The sequence below is a fragment of the Pleurodeles waltl genome, chromosome 5, assembly GCF_031143425.1.
Source record: "Pleurodeles waltl isolate 20211129_DDA chromosome 5, aPleWal1.hap1.20221129, whole genome shotgun sequence".
NCBI lineage: Eukaryota > Metazoa > Chordata > Amphibia > Caudata > Salamandridae > Pleurodeles > Pleurodeles waltl.
The window spans coordinates 997,455,166-997,483,134 of NC_090444.1; the positions used below are offsets into that span (position 1 = coordinate 997,455,166).

General features: G+C 42.8%; 1 protein-coding gene across 2 annotated transcripts in view; it reads left to right on the plus strand.

The window, feature by feature from the left end:
- The window catches only part of ENPP3 (ectonucleotide pyrophosphatase/phosphodiesterase 3), a 709,815-nt gene that overhangs the window by 482,079 nt on the left and 199,767 nt on the right, over positions 1-27,969 (plus strand). For both annotated transcript variants that reach the window (XM_069235161.1, XM_069235162.1), the window contains exons 19-20: positions 17,062-17,234; positions 17,319-17,370. In XM_069235161.1, the coding sequence (XP_069091262.1) occupies positions 17,062-17,234; positions 17,319-17,370 (225 nt within the window). The remainder of the gene's footprint in view (positions 1-17,061; positions 17,235-17,318; positions 17,371-27,969) is intronic.

Here is a 27,969-nt window from a genome sequence, read left to right on the forward strand (position 1 = left end):
GTTAATGCATCAAGGACCATTACTCAACGAGAGTACACCTGAAACAAGCCGAACCTATTGATTCTGGCAATTCTTGTTAGTAGTATGAGATAAATGTGTAACAACAATGATAATGGAGCAAATGATTGGAAATTAAAATATGAGAATGTCAGTTAAACATTGGTATGGTCTGTGGAAGGGCAGGGGTCTTTGGAATGCCTCCATAACCCCTGTTTTCCCATTCACACAACTTCCCACTGCAATCTGTTAGGTACCTAAGCCACTTTTCTCCACCACACCTTTCTGAAATCCTCCATCTGCATAACTTACATCATCTCCTTCTTCTTCATCATTGTCTTTTCATTCTGTCCTTCTATATGCGCTTCCCATTCACTATCCTCACCTGTAAACACAGCATTTCTTTTTATTATGGCACTATCAATATTTCACAGCTCTGTATACCTCCTTCACATCTTTCAGCTAAACTTGTCATTTCAAATGGCACATTTGTGACCACTGTTCTGTACACTCTGCAGAAGCCAAGGAACGCATAGTCATGAAATCTGAATACCTGTATGATCAGGTAACAGGCAGTGAGAGAAATCGGCACTACCATTAGCATCAGCTCTAAAGCGTTCAATTGTTCCCTAGCATAAACACCCGTTCACACCCAGGACCTATCGAATATCGAGAAGTGACTCACCTCACAGCATGTGCTATACATTTCTCAAATATTTCGTGAAAAAAACTATGAAAATGCAACAACTTGAAAAAAGTACACAAAGGACCTTTTTCTGAGGGCCTCGGCCAACACTGATATCAACCTGGTGTGCGGCCTAACATGGGCTCTGAGTGACTGGCCCAAGTACCCCTTCTGCACTTGACTTTTAGAGGGAGTGTAAGCTGAACGGTCCAATGCTTCTGGATGAGGAGGTAGGTATAGGGGAAACACAAGCTCACATCTCAACGTTCGTTCAGCAACACTGATAAATGAATGCCCAGCCAAATATTTGCTTGTATAAAACATAGTATGTATGCATTCACATAAAGCAAAATATAGTACATACTAAATATTAACACATTCTTCATGAGGCCGGTGCAGGCAAAAGCATTCCACTCATAACTACGGAATGGGGTTATTCCACATTAGTTGTGGCTACTTCCATATGCGGCCATTGATAGAGAATAAAAAAAAAATCCTAAACATGCCATAATAGCTATTCAAAGTCAAAAGTGTCCCAGCCACTGGCTAAAGACAAAAAGATTATAAGGCCTACAATGATGTTTCATTCCAATTCAGTAATCAAGTTACTTTCTTTGTACACTTGACTTGTCAAAGGTAGAGTTAGCAACCAAAGAAGGCTCACTCCAGGGTGCAGCAAATTGATAACAACTCGTATACATGATAACGCAGAATTGTCAAATCTATGATTTTCATTATCAGTTTGTGAAACTAGAGTGGGGTATTACGACATGTGGTAAATACCATTACCTCAGAGTGAGTTATTTACTATGTGTCAACTTTAACACACCAGATTTCACATTTGTTTTACTTTTTCTCTGGCCTTTTCCCCCAATAAACCTGGGCAGGCTTGACCTGCCAGAATTTATCAGGCGAAAATTGTAAGTGTGTGATAATTATCACACAACTCCTAAAAAGTATAGTAAAGGTGTCAGATGTGCTAACTTAACAATCCACTTCACTCCAGCAGGGGATCAAGCGACACTACAAACAGCTACCTGCTCCTGAAGTCACATCGCCTTCCTCGAGTGCCCCCCATCGAAGAGGTTGTGGAGCAGGAGTGCTGCTCCGTGCATTCTGATCCCTTTCCCCACTGCGCATGCCAAGAAAAATCTTCCTTTTGTGCTACTTCTTTCATTACAAGTCTTTTTCTTGATATGCACTCCAGCAGAGATTCTGCACTGTGGAAAAGAGTAGGTGCACTCCTACAGGTGCACACCCTGTAGAGAACATGGTTTGCAGTATTCAACCCTTTGCTTTCTCTTAAAAAAAAAATTAAGATTATTAATTTCAATATGTTGGGTGGGATGTGGATCAGATTGAGCAGGAACTAGTGTATGATGAGTAAAGTTGATAGGGAACATGCAAACGGAACAGTGCTACATAGGAACCTGCACCAAGTTAAGTGTATTGCATTTGGTCTAGCTATGTCATTGCTACACAGTGATATTACCAACAACGTGAATTGATTGTGTGGCACACAGATGACAATATAGAGCTTTTGCCATTTTAACATTTTACAGTCTTGTGACAGAGAGGGATGTAGGTGATCGGAAGCACATGGCCTCTATGTCCGTTGTCAGATAAGCCAATAGACCACATTGAACACCATGTCTTGGGGAAAGAGAAAGATGTTAGCACAGTTATAACAAAAAAGACATGGGCTGTTACCTTGGAGTGTACTCCATCATAAAGGGTGTTTTGCATTGTTTTATTAATAACACAAAAGGTGATGGGGGGATGCTTGCAGATAGTTTAAAGCACTGGCAATTGTTCCGGGTGGCATTCCATCCCATACTTTTTCACCCACTGTGCCACTCTAGAAAAAGGCTTGTCTTAAGCTAATCAGGACAGTCTCTGGTTGTCATGGTCCATTCTGAACTGCAAGGAGAGGTCCCCTCCATAAGGAAAAACAGGAACCCAGACTGCTTTTGCCCATGTTAGGCTTCATCTGTTAGGTATAACTGACATCCTATGGTACAGGAAGTAAGGGCATCATGTCTGGTTATTCTATTGGCCACAGAGGTCACCACGTCAATCACCCAAAAGGTGATTGGAGGAATACTTTCAAAGAGTCTAATCACTGGTAATCGCTTAGTGATGGATTACAACCCATCACCATTCACCCACTGTGAAACTCTAGAGAAAGGACTGTCTTTTGCAAATCAGAACTGACCCTCCATCTCATGGGAACAGGTTATCTTGAACTGCTAGGTTTTTCATCTTGCCCAAGAAAAAATCAAGTACCCCCAGACAGGCTTGGGCCTTTTTAGGCCTCATCAATGAAGTGTAGCTTAGATTCTATGGCACAGTAAACAAAGGTCCAAATTCTGGGCATACCTTTGTACACTTAGGACATTACATCAGTCACATCAAAAGGTGATGGAAGGACTTCTAGAAAATAGGCAAAAGACTTGTAATCACTCAGGATAGGATTCCCACCCAATGCGCTTCACCCACTGTGCCACTATAGACAAATGCCTGATTTATGCAAATCAGTACTGACTGTGATCTTCATAAGAACAGTCCACCCGGAACTACCAAACGAGGCCCCTGCCTGAAGGGAAAAACAAGCAACCCCAGACCAGTCTCGGCTTTGTTAAGCCTCATCAGTGAGGTATGGAATTAATCCTATGGCACAGTGAGCGAGAAACCCTCACCTTGGCATACCCTTAGTCATGTAGGTGATTACAGCATTCACACAAACATTTTCACCCTTTTCAGGACGGACCTGGTTCCTCATAGGTTCAGCCTATTCTGAACTACTAGGTGAGGTCACCTCGAGAAGGAAAAATCTGCATCTCTATTCCAGCTTCAGCCTCATCAGTGACCTATAGCTTGGATCTAATGTCACACTGAGCAAGGGGCCCATGTCCCTGGATATACTCTTGGCCACTTCGGACGTTACATGAGTCACACAAAATATGGTTGGAGGAACGCTTGCAAATAGTTTAGCCACTGGCAGTCCATTGGGCAAGCACAACCTATCATTTGTCATCCACTGTTCCACTTTAGACAATGGCCTACCTTATGCAAATCAGTATTGGCCCCACACCTCCCTTGGAACAATCCATCCTTAACTGCCATGTGAGGCCCTCTCCTGAAGGGAAAAAGAAGTGGCCCCAGACTAGTTACAGCCTCTTCAGTGAGTTAAAGCTTGGATACTAAGACATACTGAGCAAGGGACCCAGTCTGGGCATACCCTTGCCCACTGAGGGCGATACATCAATCACACAAAAGGTATTTGGAGGAATGCCAGCCTAACCAATGGAAATCCTTCAAGGTAGCATTCCAGCCCATTGTATTTTGCCCCCAGCACCATTCTAAATCATAAGAAAAAATGACTCTCAAGGGATGAATTATCTAACACCTTTTGAATCAATAATACATACATTATTATTGCACTGTTTCGTTATTTTATTTCTTTTTTAATATTCTTCAATTTCTTATGTCAAACTGTGGAATATCCACCAATCCTCACTGTAATTCTATCTTATTTGACATCTAAATTTACAACTAACCTATACGTGCTTCAAAACATTTGTAATATTGTCTGTACATTACCCTTATGTCTCAATTTCTTGATGCCATTATCCCCAAATAATTCTAAGAGTCCAGGTCCGTCTGTTCAGCTGGTCCATTATCTAAGCACCAATCATCACAGTCCACTGTAATTATTTATGATGTGGAAAAACTGATGGTCTTCGCCACCATATATCAATATCATGTATTCTATAAGGACTCCTGATACAAGATTGTTGACACATTTCGGCCTCTTCACTTCGGTGCCATTCTAGACAGCAGCCTACCTTATGCAAATCAGTAGTGACCCTGCTACTGTTGGACTCAGTCCAAGCTGAAGGGCTAGGTAAGAGCCCCTTTAGAAGCAAAAAACAAGCAACACCAGACTGGTTTTCATGTTGTTAGGCCTCTTCAGTGAAGCATCTTTGGACCCTGTGGCACAGTGGTTAAGGAACCCACATCTGGGCATACCCGTGGCTACTTAGGGTGTTACATCAATCACACAAAAGGTGATGGAAGAATGCTTGCAAATAGTCTAACCACTGGCAATCATTCGCAGTAGCTTTGCAACCCATCCTTTTTCACCCACTGCAAATCAATAGTGACCGTGCATCTCATGGGAACAGTTTATCCAGAACTGCCAGGCAAAGCCTCATCTGGGAGGAAAAATCAAGCATCTACAGACCAGTTTCAGGGGATCACTGGACCAGTCAGTTCTAGTTGGGTTGTTCAATTGAGCAGGACCAAGTTTGATTTACATAAGCTGGTCTTTCTCTAGAATGACACAGTGTTCAAAAATGCGAACCTGTGTTATTGCCAGTGGCTGAGATTAATTTAAGCATTCCTTCCATCACCTTCATGTTTTGCCTTAATTTATGGCATTGATTTAAATAGATTACGCACCATTGGCATGAATTAACTGGCACTACTTCAGACGCACATTTGCAGTGATGGTCATCTATTTAGCGGATTATGCATCACTAAGCATTTTAGAGGTGCAATTTCTGCCAGTGACAGCTGCAGTCTTTGCACCAGTTAACCTCTAAACCAAGCAATAAGTGTACAGGAGACTATACCAGCTAGATACTGGTTAGGCAGTGTCCTCCTTGGAAAAATGTATTGTTAAAGATGCACCTCTGTTGAGGATGACTTGTAGTCCATCCATAACCAAGTTATTTCCATGAAAATGGACCAAGTCACACTAGGCTGTGGACAATATTTACACAACTACATTGACACACTAAGGCCCACCCAAACAGCCTCCACCTTCAAACCACCTAGCATTGGGTCACCTATGCTGAAAGGAAATGCACTGACCACTTTACTGCTTTCGAACATCTACTCTCATTTTGTCCACAAAAATGTATTCTTCTAATATATCAATTTTGGGTGAAGCCACCTTAAATGCCTACCCTTTACAGTGCATGAGAACCTAGCACCACCCCACACCTATGCTAACCATCTTGTCTGTTCTAGATACAAGCACGAATTGTTTATCAGTGTAAACACCACTTCTCTTCCATCCAATTAGATAGGTTGTATCATTTTTCCAGTCCCATCTAGATTCATATCTCTACTTATATGTGCATCATTGACTGGGAAATGGGAAAGTTAACCTTATCAGTAATCAGAAACACTGAAAGAAAATGACAGATACCAATTCTTTCTACTTATTCACTAAACTAAAGAAGAAAAAAGAACACAAACAGTGAATCTTGACAGCCAAATCTGACTTAATTCAAGAGCAGATCAACACTTTACCCAATGATATCTGATCCCTTTTTTGGGACATCAAACTTAACACTTCCTTACGTAGGAACCACACATCTACCCTCTCATTCCAAATGTAAGGATCACTTCTACTTCTTTACTGGCAAAACATCCTGTGCTACGTATTAAATTAAACCTAACTCTTCAGGGAACCAAACGCATCTTAAATCACTAAATACCTAGGTCACTTTCTTATCTACCTATCCAAAAGGAAGAATTATTCATCATCTTTCGGAACATCAAACTGACAGTATACCTTGATAATGTACCTGACAAAACATCAAGCACATCAGGTTGCATTCATCTAGTGTGGCTTGATCAATGTTTTCCTCTCACAAGGATACTTCCCAGACTTATTAAAGATTTTCAAGCCATCCACAATTATAAATAAACTTGTTCCTAAACTGCTTTCCAACTTCTGCTCGGTTTGTAAACTACCTTGAGTTAGAAAGTTAGGATCATCTTTGATGCAACACGTTTCTTGTACCCCCCCTGTTGCCCCACCATGTGTGTGCTGTCTTGTAAACATGGCGCACGTTAGGATACAATTGCATCATAATTTTTGACGCTATTGTGGTACTTTGCTGGATTAACACCATAAACTGTAGCACTAATGCTGCAAAGTAAGGGGAGGCCAATTGAGAGTAATGGGTGTGTCATTTTAACGCCTGCAAGGGGTTACAAAGTGGCGCAGTGCATGCGTTGCTCCACTTTGTAAATATGTCCAAAGAGAATGGCCTCCTCAACACCACATTAGCATCAGAAAAAAATGACATTAGTGTGGCACTTAGAGGCACTAGGGCCTTGTAAATCGGGCCCTAAATTACTTGATGACGTGCAGTGCATCTTGGATAAACTGAGACTCCTGCTTACTTGTTCTTCTAGCCTTACCAGTGGGTATCTATACAAATCCATCACTACAGGACCATTGCATGTTCTTCTGTCATAAACTGGTTCTCTTCATTTATTACCAGCAGGCACCAAGTGATGAAGATAGGAAGTGTCATAGCAGGAATGGAAAAATACATTGTAGTGTAGGTCAGGCCTTATGTGTGGTTCCTATACGTTCAGCAGGCAAATGTATCTTAAAACATTATTTTTTGGGTCAACTCTTTATTTACGTACTCTCTGAAAAATATCCAGAACAGGATTTCAGAAAACAGCCTTTTGCTTATCCCACTAAAAAATAGTTCCTGTTGTTTTACCTTCTTACAATGGCAAGAGCAAACTCAATCCTTCACTGCTGAACTTCGTGATACTCAATGTCTTCTCTCACTGGAGGTAGTGGCTGTTACCACACTGAGATGCCCGGCAATAGGAAGGAGAGAGCAGACTGGGCAGCTCCCAGATTGATGAGGGCCCTGTAGGAGCTTCCTTCAGGTAGAAACAGGAGGATTCAGGTGTCTGCCGCAGAGGCTGGGCAGAGAATATGGCCCACAGGGGTGACCCTCAGAAAGGATAATAGGCCCAGACCACTCCTCCAGAAGACAGTTGAGGTGCCTATGGGGCAACAGATCTGTTTCCTCTGAATGAGAGGCCCAGGAGAGGAAGCGTGAATTCTGACATGAGGCACCCAGCAAAATACTGGTGTTGCTGACCAGGAGGCCCTGCAAGGGTGCCCTGGGGGAGGATGATCCCGGCTTGCCGCAGAGGAGTTGGTGCAGCTGGAACTTGGCTGCTCATCCTGCCTGTGGCAGGAGTGCTGTGGGGTAGGCGGGCTGGGACTACCATTGCTCACAACACTGGCGCTCACTCACTATGGATCCGCAACCGACATAGGATGCAGCAAAACTCCAAAAAACCTGGCTCAGCCCATGGTTGACAAGTTTGCTGTGCCAACAGGTGGTCAGAAGGGGACGAAAGGCAGAGACCCTGAGGATGACCAGACACCAGGGGAAGGGGACACCTTTGTGATCCTGCAAGTCATAGAAGACTGCACATGATTCTAAGATTGGGGAGGTACAGGTAGATGTGGCCCTTCTGTGACGATCTTCACAATACCACAGCTGGAGCATGTGATGCAGAAGGGTACTTCCTCGCACTGGAAGATACAGTCCGAGATCTCAAGACAGAGGTGTCCTCCCTGACTGCCAACTCCAAGACTCTTACTGACTGGGCTAAAAATGCAGAAATTAGAACCTGGAGGAGTAATCTCTGCTTCAATGGCTTTCCTGAAGTGGTAGAAGGATCTACACTCAAACTGTTCTTGGAGCGATGGATTAAATCATGGCTTTATACTGCTTTACTGTCACACAGTTTTATCACTGAATGAACACACAGGTGGTTGGCCCAGAAGGCCTCCCCAGGGCCTCATCTCACCCCTTGATCAGCAAGGCACTGAACTATTGTGATAGGGATGTCATTCTCCGTGAAGTAAGGGCAAAAGGACAACTTATGTACCAATTCGGGCACATGATGATTTTCCTGGACTACGCAAGACAACTTCAAGTCTAGCTGAAGACTTATGACCATGTAAAAAACTTAAGGCCCTGGACTTCCAGTATATGCTCTTGATCTCTGCACAACTATCAGTGATAGAAGGGGGCAAATCACACCTCTTCAAGGCCCCAGAAGAGGCCTGGGACTCGCTGATGGTGCAACAGCCACTACTGTTAAACTGACTGCCACCATGGCCTGAGCATCAGGGCTTTATAATGCTTTACTGCCACCCTGTTTTATCATTTATTGAGTACACAGGTCATTGGCCCAGAAGACCTACCCAGGGGCCCCATCTCACCCCATGATCACCAAAGCACTTAACTATTGTGATAGTGATTTAATTCTCTGTGGAGTAAGGGCAAAAGGACCATTCATGTACCAATCCGGGCACATGATGATTTTCCTAGACTACACAAGATAACTTCCAGTCCGGCGGAAGTCACACGACCATGTTAAGCAAAAACCTAAGGCCCTGGATTTACAGTATATGCTCTTGTTTACTGCACAACTATTAGTGATACAAGGGGGCAAATCATACTTCTTCAAGGCCCCAGAAGAGGCTTGGGACTCACTGATGGCGCGACAGCCACTACTGTTAAACTGACTGCCACCATGGCCCACACACCCTGTCAGAGATGGTCAAGGTCCAGTGAAAAGTGGGTAAAAAGGTCCTAGGCATAAAAAAGATCCTGTGGAGGGCACCAGGACCCACAAGATGCCTCGGACACATCAGATTTAGAGAGAGAGGAGGCTGTTGCGCCACACATGTTGGACACTGGGACTATGGAGTGGGCCCCACCTCTTGCTAAGGCAAAACACAGAGTTTATGATGAGGGGCAAGTACACTCATCTTGACATTCTTTTCACGCCAGCACCAACGTATCCTTATTATAGCCCTTTACAGCCTGTAGACCTTCGAGGGTGAGCTGGGGGAAGGTTTCTGATACCACCTACTCTACAGTTTGGAAGTTGTATTAGGGTGACAGATGCTTCTATGGGAGGAAGTATAGGGAGAGGTGAAGTTGGTGGTCAGGAAGTTGTTTATCTTGTTTCATTGATTGTTTTGTTTTTGTTTTACTAGGCACATTCTACAGAACACCCACCTTACAGTATCTCACAAACCATAGCTCCATTCCGCAAAGAATAAGCTCGGAGGAACTGGATGAGCATGCCCCATGGACTCGGACTGCCACCGAGAAATATTCACCCCTTCCAGTTGATTACCATATAAGCCGCTATGGCTAGCATTATAGCTATGACCTGGACATGATTGGTCTTAAAGACCGCATTATACATGGGGCATTGCTGCAGTTCATTCACCGTCATGCCCTTCACATGGTAATATTGTAGGAGACCAATCTCATAGGGACCAAGTGTACTTTCTTGGCCAAATATGGCTGCAACAAAATTTATCACACATGATTTACCAGAGGCTGTAGGGCAGTAGGGATCATGCTTCATAAGTTCTAGCCACTGGTGGGCTCTAAGGTTAGTCAGGACACTTGAGGGGGTGATATGTACCAGTGGAGGGTCCTACAGAAGGCACTTACTACATCTTACTTAGAGTACAAGTCCCTCCACAACTGATCTCACCCAGGCTGCAGACAATTAGGGACTTCTTATTGTCCTCCCCCCCCCCTCCCGGTAGGATACTCATAGGAGGGGACTTTAGTGACGTCCAGCCACCGGCCATAGAGGTGGTTAATGAGGCCCTCACAGACCTCAAACCAGGCAAGAGTCCCAGGCCGGACAGATTTCAGTCGGAATATTATCACAAACCACGCCAAACTTTCCTACCTCCTATTCTTGACCTGTACCCTGAGGCTACCAACCAAGGCCATTTCCCACCGGAAATAAATCTAGCCGCCAAAGTGGAGCTCCCGAAACCTGACAAGTAAATTGACCACTGTGCCCTTAATTCTCCCTTATAAATACAGAAATTAAACTAAAGTCTCAGCAAAACATCCTACTCACATAGTGAGCCACTTGGTCCACCTGGCTAGGTGTAGCTTTATTCTCCATTGTGGCACAAGACACTGTATCCAAAGTGTCCACTTGGTTTTGGTCCACTACTGGTCACTACATAGTGCCACAACACTTGACTATGAGAAGGCCCTTGATTCTTTGAAAAGTGTTGTCCTATGGAAAGTGTTATGCAAACTAGGCCTGGGTGCACGTGTTCAGTCATATGTTTGAATTTTATATGCTGGGCCACAAGCCTAAGTGCGAGTGAATACAGCCACTTCCCCATGACTTCTGATCTGATGAGGCACCAGGAGGGATTCCCCCTGCCCCCTCTTCTCTTTGCTCTGGCAATAGAACCGCTAGCAACCTAGGTGTGTTGTGACGCCCAAGTTTGAGGATTTGACTGGGGAATGGCAATGGAGGACAGGATTGCCTTCTATGCTGCCAATGTTTTTCTCTTTATGGCCCTACCGGACATAACATGCCCTCACCTTATTTAGATTCTAAACATATTTGAGTCCACATTTGGACTCGAAATAAAACAGGTGGTGGCTAAGGGGATGAAACACAACATCCTGCTCTGCCCATCTGACAATTGAGTTTCCAGTTCCTGGGGATCTACATGATCTGTAAAACAGAACTGGCCTGGAGCCTTAATGTTCGGCCACCCACTCATACCATCAAAGGGGATATGGATAGATGAACCAAACTGACTTTCAAACTGCTGGGGAGAGTAGTTTTATATAGGGTGATGATTCTCCCACACCGGTTATATGTCTTCCAAAACTTCCTCTTCTCTGTCAAAAATGCTTAACAGCCAACAAACCCCCAAGAATTTCCTTTCATAAATGCGTGAGGTCCACATTTGAAGGAGGCCTAGCCATAGCCAACATCTGTCTCTATTATTGGGCTGCACACATATAAGTAGTGAACTACTGCTGCCTTTAGGGTGGGGTTTCTCCAATTGGCCTGGATAACATTGTGGGTATATTATATGGGACACCCATCCCCCAGGCACTTCCAGAGATCATCAGGATTACTTTCCAGGGCTGGAAGTAAGCATTGTGGTGGTCGAGGTGGGATCAATGAGTCACATTGGAGATCCCCCTCTGAACAGGAAGATGGCTGGATCAAGTTGCTCACCTTAAGGGTTTTCGGGGATGGGAGCAGATAATGGTGTCAAGATTAGGAAATGTTTGGGATAGCAATCACAGAAATCTTTCCTAACGCTTTAAACAGAATTCTTCCTACACAAATCCCAATTTTATTGGGAAGTAGCTTAGACATGCACTGTTTGAGTAACAAAGTGCTCTCAATGCACCACCAAAATAAAAACCATAAGCGCTAAGAATACTCATAGGCATGCTGGATAAGGAAGGCATTTCCCAGATATATAGGACCTTAGTTAATCACTCCCCATGTATGTTACTGATCCTTAAGGAGTGGTGGGAGGAATGGTTGGGCCCCCTGGAAGAGGTGGAATGGCGAGAAGCATGCATGACACCTCTCACCCTAGCTACATCAGTCTGTTTGATCCTCATCCCAAATAATCTTTGCCACTGCACTTATTTTACACCTTGGAGATGTGACAAGACCAGAGAATCCCTGAACCCACCTGTAGCAGATGCAGGCAATAAGTGGGAATTTCTTTCTCATGGTATGGGGTACTCAATCATCCAACGATACTGGGCTAATATGTTTGGGATACTCTTGGAGGTCTTGGGTCAGAAGGTTGAGGCATCACCCAAGGTTGCCCTGCTTGGTATCCTGGATGATTTTGGGGGCTTGACAGGTGATCCAACTTTGTGGGACTAGAAATGCTGCTAGTGAAAAGTGATGTTGCCTAGGATTGTAAGGCACCAGATGCCCCTCCACTGTGGGAATGGAGGGCAGGTATGGATCGATGTTCAAAACTAGATGAGACAATTGTAGGAAAGTCTTCCTTTTTGTCCTGATCACCTCTATTTTTGACTGCTGTTGGTGGTTACTGACTCAGATTGTGCCCTGGGCTCTGCCACCCAGGACCCGTGATCTGTCCTCTAAAGGTATAGGATAATTGGTATAATTCTCATTGGCAAAGACAATCTCACTGTAAGTACTTAGTATATGGTAGGGCATGTAGTGGAGAGACCCCAGTGGACTTAGCAACCTTAAGTGGCTTTGGGCTGAAACAATACAGCCATTTGATAGGAGATCTTCTTCCTGGAGAGGCCATGGAGAGGAAGGGGCTGGGGAGATAAGCTGGACTTTAAAGGCAGGAGAACAGATGTCATAGGTCCTAGAACATCCTCCACTTCCATGATCCTCAGCCAGATGTTCTCCACACCTCTAGGTTGGGTTACACAGACACAAACACCAAGAAGAAAATTTCACCATTTTGATTTTTGGATAACAGTGCATTCTGGGTTGAAAATATGCCACACTTTACTGGAAGTGGTCATAGCCGAGGGAGGTGACTTTATCACTAGTATTTGAGGATCATCCCCAACCCCCACCTCGGGTAAGCCCAGAAAGGGGAACACATATGGGAGAGATGCTCAAATCACTCTTTGGAAGATCAGGAAAATAAGGACTGTCCTGCTGATCACTTGGACTGCACCAAAGAAGGGTTCCACTCAGACGGACTGAACCTGCCACAATCACAACACTCCCCAAAGAAAGGACTGTGCCTGACTCAAAGGAAAAGGAATGAACTCCCTGATTAGCAACAAATACAGAAGTGCTGAGGGAAGTCACCTGCAGAAAAGAGAGGACTACACCAGCTGACCAGCTACAACTGGATTTTCCTGGACTGCACAGGTGCACCGTGAGAGATTGAGTCCTAGCCCTCAACAGGCAAGCCAGAATTTCTGAACACTTGGCTGGTGCTACTGGACACTTGTCTCCCCAGAGGAACCAACAAGGAACAAGATCGGAAAGTTTTGAAACTTTCTACAAGGTTTTGCTGAAAAGCTCCTGGAGGAGTCCTGCTTGACATCAAGAGTCAGGCCGCCGTTGTCGAGCTGAAAGCTCTAGAGCTCAAGGATGTCGAGAACAAAGACTTTCAGAGAATCAATGAGGCATCATGCCCCAGCAGACCACCATCGTCAAATCCAACGCTGGATCCAAGGAACCCAAGGACTCGACGTCGAGGGAAAAGCTCCAAAAAAGGACCAAAGGTAAACTTTTGACAGGGACCTAGTGCTCATCTGACCTGCACTCCATTGTAGTCGGGCTAAAACTCCAGCTCACCCATATAGCTGAGGGTGGCGCTTTATGTTTTTTAGCACTAGAATGCACATTATTTTACTTATTCTTTAAGAATATATCTCTGGTTCCCTAAATTGGATTTTGGGTCTTTTGTTGTTTTGGTGTTATTTTAAAGATAAAAATATTATTTATTTTTATAAATTGGTGTTGGATTTTTATTGTGTCTTTTACTTATTTACTGTTTTGGTGGTATTAAATGCTTTACACATACCTGTCTCCTATGGCATGACTGCACATTTGCTATGCTGCCACGGGTTGAGCAAGGATTAATTTACTGAGACTTGACTCACCCTATTAGTAATTGTGGTATTATTACTAACTCAAGGTGAATACCCCCAACTACCAATAACCCACTTTTCTAGCATGCTCTGTATAGCACATGGATGCTCCAGGAAACACTATAGAATTTAGAGAAAATGGTGGGCGTATGACTGACAGACTGGAGAGTATATCTGAAGTCAAGGAGAAGGGATCGACAGGCTACCGGGATTGTTGTGAGTGGCTCCTGGAAATCCCCTGCACAGGACTGCAATATGTATACTTTCTCTGTGCCACTTTTGTTAAAAACAATAAAATGTTGCAATCAAAAATAAAAAAACAATGGCTTACACTGGTATAAATGATAACAAAATGTAAATGTGTATGAGATATGTAAAATTATCTCAATAGTAGAATTAAACCACAGTCTCTGCCACTAATTGTTTTCGATAATTGTTTTAAATAATGTAATGAATATTATATACAGGATGATAGAATAATAAGTCCATGGTGCTCACTGTTGAAGTGATGAGACAGTGACATTTTGCAAATATATATATATATATATATATATATATATATATATTCGTATATATATAATACAAAGGTTACAGGGACATTATAGTTAGGCTCAGATTTTAAACGTACGAAACCATGGAAATTCACCAGTTATAGTTAGAGTTACCTCAAGTAGCTATAACTTGTGCACTAAGGTAACTATAACTTGCGCTCCTGCCATGCCCAGCTTTTTGTCAAAAATGTTACTGCAAATATTACAGTGATATTATCAATTATGTTATCAAAGATGTTACGAGTGTCGAATGTGTGGTCATTAGCTGTGCATGGGGAGGGAGCAATTATAATTAAGCGCTCCCGCAAAATATTTAGTGATGTCCCAGGGGAGGTGGTGGTCAGTGGGAGGGAGGGACACATGGCCCACGTAAAAGATTTTGAAGCCCTCATTATGATTCTTGCAGAGCTGCCATGATCGGACCACCGAAACCGCAGCCTGGGGGTCCCGGTGGATGTAATCCGCCAGGCCGGATTACTAGTCCCGATGTCGCCAGCCTTTTCACAGCCGTTCCACTGCCATGGAAAGGCTGGTGGAATAAGGGCATTGGGGCCCCAGGGGCCCCTGCACTGCCCATGCACAGCCCCGTCGCGCATTCCACTGCCTAAATTACGGGCAGTGGAATGCACAGCAGTTGCTGCTCCACCTGCCTCACCGCCACATTGCCGCCAGCTCGATTACGAGCTGGTTGCAATGTTAAGGCCCTGTTACCACAGGACCGGCGGGTGGAAATCCTGTTTCCGCCCACCGGCCCTGCGATGACCTCCAAATAGGGCCGGCTGTGTTTGGACCCGCAGAGGAGGTCTCTCTGCGTTATGTGTTTGGCGGGCAGCCTCCGCCGCCCGCCAAACTCATAATGAAGGCCTTAGTGATGGCCCCAGGAGCTGGTGGTCCCGGGGGCAGCGGAAGGGTGCGTGGCTCCCCCCACATATTGAATTACAGCGATCCCGAGGGCAGTTGGGGGCATGCGCCCCCGCATATTTATCATAAGCCCTGGGGAGGTGGCGGTACCCAAGGCCACAGGAAGGGGCCTAGAGGCCCCCCCGCATTTTTAAACCAAATGGCCGCGGGATTTGGCCCACCTGGGGACTTTATAATAATGAAGCGCTTAATTTTTTACAATTTTATGTCTTAGCCACTGTGACTCCATCTGTAAAATTTAAAAAATGCTTTTTAGCCCTGGGGGGGCCCCTTGGGGACCCCAACACCAGAGCTAAAAGTTCACGGTGTTCGTACCCTGGCCCCTTTTCTTCATTTATTAATTTATTTCTGGAACTCGACTTCAGCTGAGTCCCAAGATGGCTGACAACACTTCAACGGCTTCTGTTGTTGAGGTGTTATCAGTCAATCAGATCGTAGCACGAGATTCGGAGGGGTCGGGAATCCTTCCCATCCCTATATATACAAATTTGTTTTCCTCTTAATTTCTCAACAACTACTGAATGGAATTACACCAAAACAAAAAAAGTACTCTTTCCACACCAGAACCTACCTGTCTGCAAAATTTCGTGTAATTCCGTCCATTAGTTTCGGTGCTATTGCTGTTCAAAATCCATATAGAAAAATGAAGGAGAAAATATGTTTTGGGACACCTTTTTTTCTCGCCCCTGGGCGGATCCCCTAAACTTTCCAGACAGCAGCTGACGTGACTGGCAAATATTTTTGGAAAGTTTTGTGAAGATTTGTCAAGCGGCGCCAAAGATATAGGCAAGTAAAAAAAATGCTTTCTAAATTGAAACTAGAACCTAACTATAGCTACCTAGTGACAAATGCAGTGAGGTAATATATATGTATATATATATATATATATATATATATATATATACATACAGACAAATTCTTTGTCTTGAATTGTTTGATATAGATAATAATCCAACTAACCCCATGTGTCGGGATGTTTTGGCTTTATAAAAAAATCAGGAGGTCATCCTCAGGACATACTTTGTTAGAGTTGAAGCACCATGTTTGAAAATGTGACCTGTGTGCCAGCCAGTCATTCTGATTTAAGTAAGGTCCAGTTAACCTCAGGGTACTTGAGTTTCATACCAGTCAGGCATAGTCACAGTAAAAAAAAAAAATGCACACCTGTAGTTACAGTATACTAAATGTAGTGAGGCAATCTGTCTGATGGCTGGAGCAAGCTCCTGTATGCACCTGTGCCAAACTCCAAGCAGGTTCCATGCTACCCTCACTGTACAACGAGGACCTTTTTAAAAAATATTTAGCCCATAGCTAGAAGTATGCTATTATTCACTTTTGATACAATAAACCACGAGGGCGAGCCACCACTACAGTGTAATTCTACTCCATATTTAGAGTTTCCTTCAGAAATTAGAGGATAATCAGTTGCTTCTTTCCTAAATAGGTCCCAATATTATTACTAATATCAGTATATTTATTTAAAAAGTCAGTGGTTGTGTTGCGTGCAGAAGCATCCATTTCTGTTAGAGCTGTATCTTGTGGTTCTTGGAATGGATGATCTGCCACCAAAAAAGACCTGTTGTTTTTATTATTTATGGTTTTACTTCTCTTTAAATACACTTAATTATTTTTACATTGTTAACAGATCTGCTGAAGATTATACCAGCCCCCAACAATGGAACCCATGGCAGCCTAAACCACCTTTTAAAGACACCCTTCTTTAATCCTTTGGTCCCAAAAGAAGAGTCAGGCCCTTTTTTTTGCCCTTTTCCAAACCAAATTCCAGCAAATACGTCAGGGTGCCAATGTAATATTGATGTAAGTAAACATGCTTCTTGTTAGGACTTTATTAGTAAGTTATTTTCATGGAATACTACTATAATTCACATATTTATTTTTCAGTTGCCCACTGAGCAAGAGATAATGAAACGGCTGAACCTCACAGTGGAAGAAGGTAAGTTGCAAAAGCAGAGGCAATACAAATAAACAAAAATAAGAAATCCCCTGTCTGTACATCAGTTAGATTCAGGGCACAAGACCTATTAAAAGAAGTGGGGGACTAATTAAGTTAGACAGTATACAAGTGACATCATGGCACATGATATCACATCATGTGACATCATGTTGCATGACATAGCAAGCGGCATCATAAATGGCATCGCAGGAAGTGACATCATATGAAGTGCCATTACGACCCATACCCTCACAGTAAATGACGCCACAAGAAGTGACATCTGATCTTAAGACCTCACACATACATTTAGCGTGTCTATAAAGAGTACATTTGAGCAAATTACCAGATTAAAAAAATTAGATGTTGCATTGTGGTTGTGCGAAAAAAGTGACACAACCAAACGCAAAATCTGTTCCTCAATTTCAACACTTATTTGTTAAAATCTATGCCACAAAGAAATTGACACAACAAGAAACTTGCCAATATATCCGTTCCCCTTAATTGTTTGCAAACAATGCATTTAGGGAAATCTTATGAGGTTAAGGCACCTGCTGCAAAGAGGTTTGCATGCCCCATATATCTCAGGGAATAATAATAATGGTAAGATTTATCTGGTGATTAACACATTTGCTGGAGAGATGTGCGTCTTTTCCAGTCCCCGATTTGAATCAAAGTAGCATAGAGGGTGGTTAACATGTCTCCTGCATGGCACATCAAAGCAGATTTTTGTTTTATTTAGATAAGTAAGTGGGCTACTGCTTTTAACTCAGAGATCCTTTTGTTATTTGCAGTTCATAAATTGTAATCCTTCTAATATAGCAGTGGGCTATAAAGGACATGGGACCCCTACACCTTATAACCCTCACTATCCTATGTGATGCATCCTGTACATAGATTTACACTTAAATGATTTATTGTCAATGTATAAAGTGTGTGTGATGTAAACCTCTTTGAAACCCTGCATTGGGATAAGTAACACTATAAAATAAATAACAAATAGTGATATTCAAATTACCATTTGGGTGAATACAGGAACAGACCACCATATGGGACATTCTTAATCTGCATGCCTATCTCTTATATTCAGAGACTGACCAAAGTCAAAATCAAGCTTCTTTTAAATTCCTGTAAAGTGGCAACAAGCCACATGTCTTTGTTTCTCCTCCATTACATTTGCAAGCAGGTGTGAGGCTTCAGATAGCTCAAGTGAGAACAACAGGAGGCCTGAACTTCGGCCTTTGTTTGGCCCCAACTCCAATTTAAAATAATAATAGCCCCCTCATTGCTGCCTGCAGGATGCCGCTCATAAGGAAAGCAGACCACGTGCAGGAGATGCTGAATGTGTCACTGTGTTTAAACATTACACCGGGATGAGTTCAGCATATTACACTGCAGCACACCTACCTGGCAGGGTGGATGGTGTCCACCTTGTGAGAATAGTGGGCGGACACCATGTACCAGAGTGTACCCCCGACTTGTGCCCTGGTTATACTCATCTAAGCAGCTATGAGCCTGCTGTTCGTTTTTTTCATAATTCCTTCTGTACTGCCACATAGATACCATTGCCTCAGATGCTATTGTTATCTTGCTGTCCTGTCCACTGCCATCATTGCCATGCATCACAGACCCTTGGCCCTCACCTTCATACCTCTTAGAACCAAAACCACTATTGTAGAGTTCCAGCCTGCCCACTGATGACTTATTTCACCCACATTCTATCTCAGAGCTCATATACATTTCTTGTCACCACTCTTATTGTTTCCATAAACACACTAAAAAGCTTAGCCTCACCCGTAGACTTGAATGCTATGATCCAAATTCCCTTCTTCACTTCACATTCGATCATCATGTCTCTGCTAGGAAACGTCTTTTTTCTTTCTCCTGCTTCTTTGGATCATTTTATTTAGCATACTGGTCCACATGCATCAGTCACTTCTTCCTTATCCTTGCTCCTTCGTATACATTAATATGGGATTTCCTTGAATTTTAGTAGGTAATGAAAGCCTTTCTTTTGAAACTTTCATCTGAATCAGCTCAAAAATGTTAATCTGCCCTTGGGTATCCAATGATTATATTTCACCGCTATACAAGAGTTGTATGACAGTGATGTTGATGATACATTAGACTAATTCTCTGTTAGAAAAAAAAATGCTTTTCATTTCTCCTTATGTGTTAGTTCTAGTGCTTTTAGTGGAATCTCTACAAGACCCACCTACTAACCACTCAGCAGATCAATATTGTTAATATCTCCTCTTTGTGAAGTATTTTACCAGCAGATCTGAGATTTGAAAGAAAATTTCACAGTTTCAGGAAATCCCTGAAAACCCGCCCTTCACCCAGGTTAATGTTTAACCTCTTGTCTATTGCACATTCAGTCCAATATGGGGTATATCCTCAACAACATACCCTTGTTTTGATTCTGTCAGGATGCCTAAGAATGAATAACACTTATTTATCCATAGAGCAATTACATGACTTTGTTTGAGCACATCCCCAGGCTTTTGTTGATTTACTTACAAAGTAGTGAATTACTATTAACAGTCTCCCCCACACCATTGACTGATTTGTTTTCCTGGAATGTTTCCCTTTCTTCTTTTCTCCTATTTTCTTGACTTCAGAAGTATGGAATGCAAAAGTGGCCTTGCTAGAATTCAGTGGCATGACATGCAGATTTCGACAGAAGTCAGCACTAACTCACTCAGTCATCTGGCTGGTCAGAAGAAACTCACTATTCCCCGCTGACCTGATATAATGCAAGTCAATAAGAACTGACTACCAAGAAATTAAGGAATATAGAATCAACTTGATCCTACAGGTTCCTGCAGCCTTTGTAAACAATACTCGACCAGGAAGCAAGGAAAACTACCAAAATAAGAAGCCTGTGAAGAAAATACCATAAAAGTGCCTAAGCGAACTCAGGCACATACATTCCTCACTCACTCAAATTCCCACTCATGTCTTTTTTAATTACAAAGCCAATCTATTGAAAGACTGACACTTCAAATGTATCTTCTTCGAGTCTTCCTAATGACGTCCATACCAATGTAGATGGCTACAGGTATGAATTGATTTTTCATTGTTCATTATTTGACACCATCGAACAGGTCCGGATTCCCCAGCCCTGGACATTTCACGCATTCTTGTGTGGCTATTCTCTGCTTCATAGAGCCAGCCGAGAAGAAGAAAAGTTGAATTAAATTGTTCCACCATCCTTTTATACCCACATTATATATATCTAAAGTATGTTCATCTCATAGAATTTGTATAAGTTCACCTGTGAAGTTGAGCTTGCTGTGTTGGCAATATTAACTTCCTGTGCTTTCAGCTACAATTATTCTGTGCATTACGATGCCCCATTGACCATAATTGCTGCAAACCTTGCAATGCGTACGAGGGCTTGAATTTAATGCATACCACTTTCTTAGGAGCGTCATGATTCAGAGCAGAGGGTAGGGTTATATGCAGAGTGGTCACAGTCAGCCCACTGCTCAGAACTATATCAAACACATTTTGCCACTGCTGCTAACAGTCACTAAAGCTTACGTTGTTTTAAGAAACTTCACACGCTTCACACTTGGGGAAGATGGCAATGTTTATGTATACCATTAGATGTGACTACAATATTCCCCTCTCTTTAATTATAGAAATTGGATTTATAAAGCTCCCAACGGAGCTTGTTTCAAAATCTTTTAGTTTGCAAGGGCTAGCTGGCTGAATGTAACTGAAAAATGAAAGTGACTTGCACAGGAGTTAATTCACCTGGATACTCTGCATAAATGTTTATTATTGGTTAAGGAATGTTCTAACCAATGAAAGTTTAAAAACAATCTAAAGAAAATGCAACTTGTTTACCAGGAACCTTAGATGTATTGGTCACATGTGCTAGGTGAAGGATTATCTTGCTTTTTGTGCTCCATCTAGATTGAAGATGTATTTTAGATCTCACCATGTTCCCATCCCTAAAAAGAGTGGGGCTTTTTTTTTCAATTCAATTCAGCTTTATTTCGGCAAAAAATAACATAACAGCATGCTAACAAAATTCATGAATCTCTAAAAAAAATTAAGCATTTTAGAAAAAGTCAATAAAATCAAACCCATAATAAAAAAATAAAATCCAAAACACCACCAAGGCCATATAGTACAGATAAGCAAGTTGTCAATATAAATATTATGGAATGATCAATTTGTCAAATAAAAATATTATAAAATACACAAGACAAGTCACCATACGATTCTCCCAAGTCCAAATAGTGCAAGTAGGCAAGTTGTCAATATAAATATTATAAACACAATTTTTATTATTAAAAGTATTATAAAAATACACTATACAAATCACCTTAATATTTTCCATTTGGGACATTTTACTCAGGTTAGATTTTCAAAATAGTTATATAATAATCCATGCTGACACCTCCTAGACCTGTTGCTTATAACAATTTGTCAGAAATGTGGTTATGAAATTGAGAGGAGTTGAAATCTACCAACTTCATAAATAAAGTCTGTAAAGGTCAAAACATTACTGAGTGAATCTTGGTTCAAACTCTGGTAGCTATAGCATAAGAAGCGGGCAATCCCCAGAGAGGTGCATGTTAAGTTCAAGCACTATCAACAATTTAAAAGCAAAGAATACAACACAACAATATCCCAAATACATTTGAAAAATAGAGAAACCTATAATGGCAAAAAGACACCAAGATAATTAAAATAGAGTAAGAGGAATAGGAGGTATTGGTTTTTAAAAGGTTAGGGCAAAAAGTGTCTATAAAAAGTAAAAAGCCATTGAAAAACAGTTCACAGTTGAATGGGACCTAGGTGTGATTTTAGGCTGACTTTGATGGAGCAGAAGTCTGATACACCAAACAGATCATTCCAGTCAGAGGTTTTTAGATTCAAACTTAGGGCCAGATTTATCATAGGTTTTGTGCCGCCCTTCCACCATGCCAGGGGACCCAGGGCAACACAAAACCTAATACAAGATTTACCAAGCCACACAAGGCCGCCTCGCGTGGCACTGCGTGGCTTAGTAAATCTGGAGTGATGCAAGGCAGCATAAGTCATGTTACCGTGCCCCAGGGAGGCATTCAGTGGGTGGATTGTAAGTGTTCCCAGCATCCACCTGGGATTTTGGTGCATCTCCAGATTTACGATGAGTGCTAGACCTGGGAATAAGTCAAAATGCTATGCCTTCCAAGGGGAGGAGTAATGAATGAGAAGTATGTTTATTTCTCCTAATTCTTCCTCATTCGTTGTGTGATGCATTCTTCAACTCATATAGGAAAAGGAAAAAGCCACAGAGGATTCCTTCCTTCACAAAACCAATCCTGCCTGCAAATCAGGTACCCTTGCACAATGGTCCAAGAGTGCCTGTGTTGACTCCAGGCAGCACATAGTACACAAGCTCAGGGAGAAGACAGGAATGCGCCATATAATGTTAAATATGTTGACACCACTGATGCTTTGGGTGCATTCAGAGGGGTTATTCCTTTACCCTGGTGGGACCATCTGTCCCAGCGTTTTCGTGCCTGCCTCCTACTTCGAGTCTGCCTCCCTGGTGGGACTACCTGTCCTAGTGTGCACAGCTGTTCCTCCTGCCTCCTGCACTGATTGCACCTGTGCGAGGGAAGAGGCGCTTCATTGTGCTTAAAAGCGCTGACTCTTCCCCGCAGCATGGGCTCACCTGATGCTTTGGGGCCATTCAGAGGGGTGATTCCTTTACCCTGGTGGGATCGTTTGTCCCAGGGTTATTGTGCCTGCCTCCTAATTCGATTCTGCCTCCCTGCTGGGACTACCTGTCCCAGGGTGCACTGCTGTTCCTCCTGCCTCCTGCACTGATTGCACCTGTGCTAGGGAGGAGGTGCTTCATTGCGCTTAAAAGCGTTGACTCTTCCCCGCAGCGTGGGCTCTCCTGATGCTTTGGGGCCATTCAGAGGGGTGACTCCTTTACCCTGGTGGGACTATCTCCACAGGGTTGTCGTGCCTGCCTCCTAATTCGACTCTGCCTCCCTGCTGGGACTACCTGTCCCAGGGTGCACTGCTGTTCCGCCTGCCTCCGGCACTGATTGTACCTGTGCGAGGGAGGAGGTGGTTCATGATGCTTAAAAGCGCAGACTCTTCCCCGCAGCATGGGACACGCCTGATGCTTTGGGGCCATTCAGAGGGGTGATTCCTTTACCCCGGTGGGACTGTCTGTCCCAGCGTTACTGTGCCTGCCTCCTAATTCGAGTCTGCCTCCCTGGTGGGACTACCTGTCCCAGGGTGCAGTGCTGTTCCTCCTGCCTCCTGCACTGATTGCACCTGTGCGAGGGAGGAGGTGTTTCATTGCGCTTAAAAGCACTAACTCTTCCCCACAGCACGGGCTCTCCTGATGCTTTGGGGCCATTCAGGGGGGTGATTCCTTTACCCTGGTGGGATCGTCTGTACCAGGGTTATCGTGACTGCCTCCTAATTCGATTCTGCCTCCCTGGTGGGACTAACTGTCCTAGTGTGCACTGCTGTACCTCCTGCGTCTTGCACTGATTGCACCTGTGCGATGGAGGAGGTGCTTCAATGCGCATAAAAAGCTGACTCTTCCCTGCAGCACAAGCTCTTCTGATACTTTGGGGCCATTCAGAGGGGTGATTCCTTTACCCTGGTGGGATCGTCTGTGCCAGTGTTATCGTGCCTGCCTCCTAATTCGATTCTGCCTCCCTGGTGGGACTACCTGTCATAGTGTGCACTGCTGTTCCTCCTGCCTCCTGCACTGATTGCACCTGTGCGAGGGAGGAGGTGCTTCAATGCGCTTAGAAGTGCTGACTCTTTACCGCAGTGGGGGATGCGCCTGGGCAAATCACATGCCAAGGGCACGCCCATCCACATCCGTTGGAGCCCGGAGGAGACTGGGCTGGGCCGACCCTCTTTGAACCCTTTGTGGGTCTTTGTGGACATCGTCTGTATAAACAAGGTACTCAGGGGCTTATTTGTGCCTGGGCAAACAGTCAATACAGTGTCCAGCAGATTAGATTGATTCTGTAATTGTGCGAAGACCCATTAGGTGATCTTAGTTACCGTTCTTGAGGAAGAAAACAACGGAAAACCAGTAAATAAAGAGAAGATTTCCCCTGAGCAAACAACAGGGTCCAAATAGGTTGGGACCAAAGCTAATTAAAACAATTGACCATGGGAAAACATAAAGCAGTCAAGCTTTTCATGGGCAAGGGAAGATTCCTAAAAAAATAAGTAATGTATGCGAAACTGTACCATTTTAGATATTGACGATCTCATAGAAGAGGTTGAATCCTTGTTGTGCGATAAGTCCAAATTACAAGACGCACCCAATTAAAAAGGTCACGTCCTTTTATACAAAAAAGATAGGGCCACAAAGGGCAAAAGTCACGGATGAGAGGGGGGAAGTTGTTCAACAACCAACAAATCAAAGCCCTGATATTCATATAATGGGAAGAGAAAAAGATAAATCTGTACAGGCCCTATGCCAACCCCCAAGACAAAGTCGAAGTATTGAAGGAAAGGACGTAGTACAAGAGAGTGACCTAATTTGTTCCAATAGATATGTTGTTTTGGAGGAAGATGATCCTAACAAAGCGGCTGAAAAAAATTGGACTGATATTCATCCTCATCATGGCCCTGTAACTCAATTGACTAGAAAGGAAACAGTACCACTACATCAAGATCAGGACAGCTACTTGAAATATAAAATGAGGAATAAAGCAGATTTATATGAGATTATTGGCAATTTAACACGAGTGGTTAAGAAATTAAGGCAAACAGAATTTGATGCTAGGGAGGGATGAGGGGCTAATACCTGGTTACAATGGTCCTGTTGTATCCCAGGGACTGGCAACAAGATCTGTGAGTCCAATAGTTAGGGATATTGTTTCCGTGCTATCATGGAATGTATCGGGCCTAAGACCCAGATTGGCATGAGTATGTTGACCAATTCCAGATCTGCCTTATTCAGGAGACTTGGTTAATGGAACCACCGCATAAGTTGGGTTACAAAACCTACTTTGTGAGTGCCACCCCAGTATCAAGTGGGATATCATCTGGGGGATTGGTCCTATGGGTGAAAATTTCCCTAAATGTTGAGATAAATGTGTATGATATAGCCTCCCCTGATATTCTGGAGGTGTCAATTAGTGTTAAAAATAAAATCTTCTACCATCTTTTTAATGTTTATATAAGACCCAGGAGAACAAATCAGAAGTCATGTGCAATAGAAATTTTAGACGCTATGTTAGAGGATATCTCTGCAGGTGAAACTATATTAATAGGAGGTGATTTCATTCATTCATTTATTCATTAACTTTATTTCGGTAATAAACATACCATAAAAGCTCATCCTACAATGCATATATAGAAATGAGTAAGAACCGTACTATAAAACACTATAATATAAAACACTCTGTCAATAAAATATTCAAAAAGAGCAGTAACATGTAAAATTATTAAGACATAATCAAAATAATAAGAATCCATCAGCATAAAAATCAATGATATAAAAACCTTCACCTAATAGTCTAAAAAGCAAAAAGGAGATTAAAAAGACAATATAGCAATGCATACGGTTGATACCAATTATTCCCAATAGAAATGACATTTCCATTATTATCTATAGTCATGCACTTATTCAGAGGGTGCCTCTAAACGTTTTGCTCTTACATGCCAAATTGCATCTAAAAATCTGGCGAGCGCACATACCACAATACCATGGGTATTCGTTTTGCAGATCCTAAGAGCTAAAGACCGGTTATTAATGCCCATGGATCTGCAAAGAGGTATAATCCATTGAATCCACTGTTTGGCATATGCGGGGCAATGAAATAGCACATGTGCAATGCATTCTGGTGACCCACAGCCTATTGGGAATAGGTCTTGTTGGAGGGCCTGTTGGGACCATCTACAGGTGAAAATGCGTAATGGTAACGATCCCAGCCTAAACCTGATATAAAGTGCACGTGCTCCACGGGATAGGATCAGATCCATATAGTTTTCAAATTCATAATGACATTTAACTGATGTAAACCTGTCTGTCAAGCTAAGCGAAGGCGCCTCAACCAATTTACCTATTTTTAGTTTTAACCAGTATGCATCCTTAACAATTTGCGCCGATTGATTTCAATTGAGACTATGAACCAATAGCCGGACTAGACCAATTGGTAGAAGACGAAGATATGTCAAGAGGTGTTCCCCTCTTGTCCAATGAAGAAACAGGTCCTTGCTCGGCTGCAGCTCTGCAAATTATGAACTTCACTGTAAAACACGGGTTAAGGGAATGCAATGGTAGAATAGTACAGGAGGGTTCCAACTTGGATACATTCCAAAGAGTAGGGTACGCTCAAGACTTGATTATATTATACACAGTACAACTTCATGGGATAGGATATCAACATTTAAAATAGACAATAGAAGAGAAAGTGATCACTTTCTGTTAATTATAGAACTAAGGAGGTGGCACATAGATTTAAGTTCACTAGGGAGGAACAGGATAGAATATAAACCTTCTGTCAGTAATTATTGTAGATCAGTAAAATGGCCCTCAGTACTGAGTAATTTGGAGGTTATGGCAAAAATATATAATCTATTTGTCGACTTGTTGAACCCATATGTTCTTAGAAGATCCACTGAAATACCAATACTTGCCATTCACCAATCCCTGAGTATATCCTTGAGGCCTTATTTTACTAAAATAAGACAACAAAAGTTAGATCAGGGAGGAAACCGCCCCAGGCAGCCTAATCCCTGGTATACAATTCAACACAAAGGGAAAAAGCTACTTTTTCAAGCCCTAAAGTCGAAAAAAAAACAATAGGAATACAACAAGCAAGGGCTAGTTACAGGAAAATCGTGGCCAAGGCAGAGAAGAACTGGGAGGATCAAAATTGGGCTGACCTCCTTGCTACAGCTAGGCATAGAGATACAGTAACCTTTTGGAGGATAGTTGCCCATGGGAGTAAAGAGGGGATATCTAACACCAAGCACTATATAGATCCTGGTACATGGGTCAGCCACTTCACTGATCTTTACTGATGATTCAACGGAGTACCCTCATCATCCCCCTCCTACGGGGGAGCAATTAACACTAGCTTCACCAGAAAATATTTGGTTTAGCCTAGATGAAACAGCCACCTTTATATTGCATTTGTGGACATACGCGCTGCTTTTGATCGGGTTCCGAGGGGTAACCTATGGGCCTCATTAAGGAAACAGGGTATCCCAGAACATCTTTTAGCCCAGATAATTAGGCTACATGAAGACAACTATGCAAAGGTTAGGTGGGGTCCGAACGTTGAACTAACAATCCCATCCCCATTAATAGAGGAGTGAGACAGGGGTGCGTACTCGCACCCACCCTATTCTCGCTCTACATTAATGGTGTAGTTAATTATCTTAAACAATGTGCTCATGATTCCCTGAGATTAAGCGGAGATTTTGTCTCTGCACTTCTTTTTGCAGATGATACTACTGTCCCAAACGCCTATGGGGCTATAGCCCCTATTAGAGAAATTCAATGAGTACTGCATGGCAAAGGGGCTAGAAATTAATGTAAATAACACGAAATACCTAATATTTAGACATCATAGACTGCTTAAGAGGAATATTCTG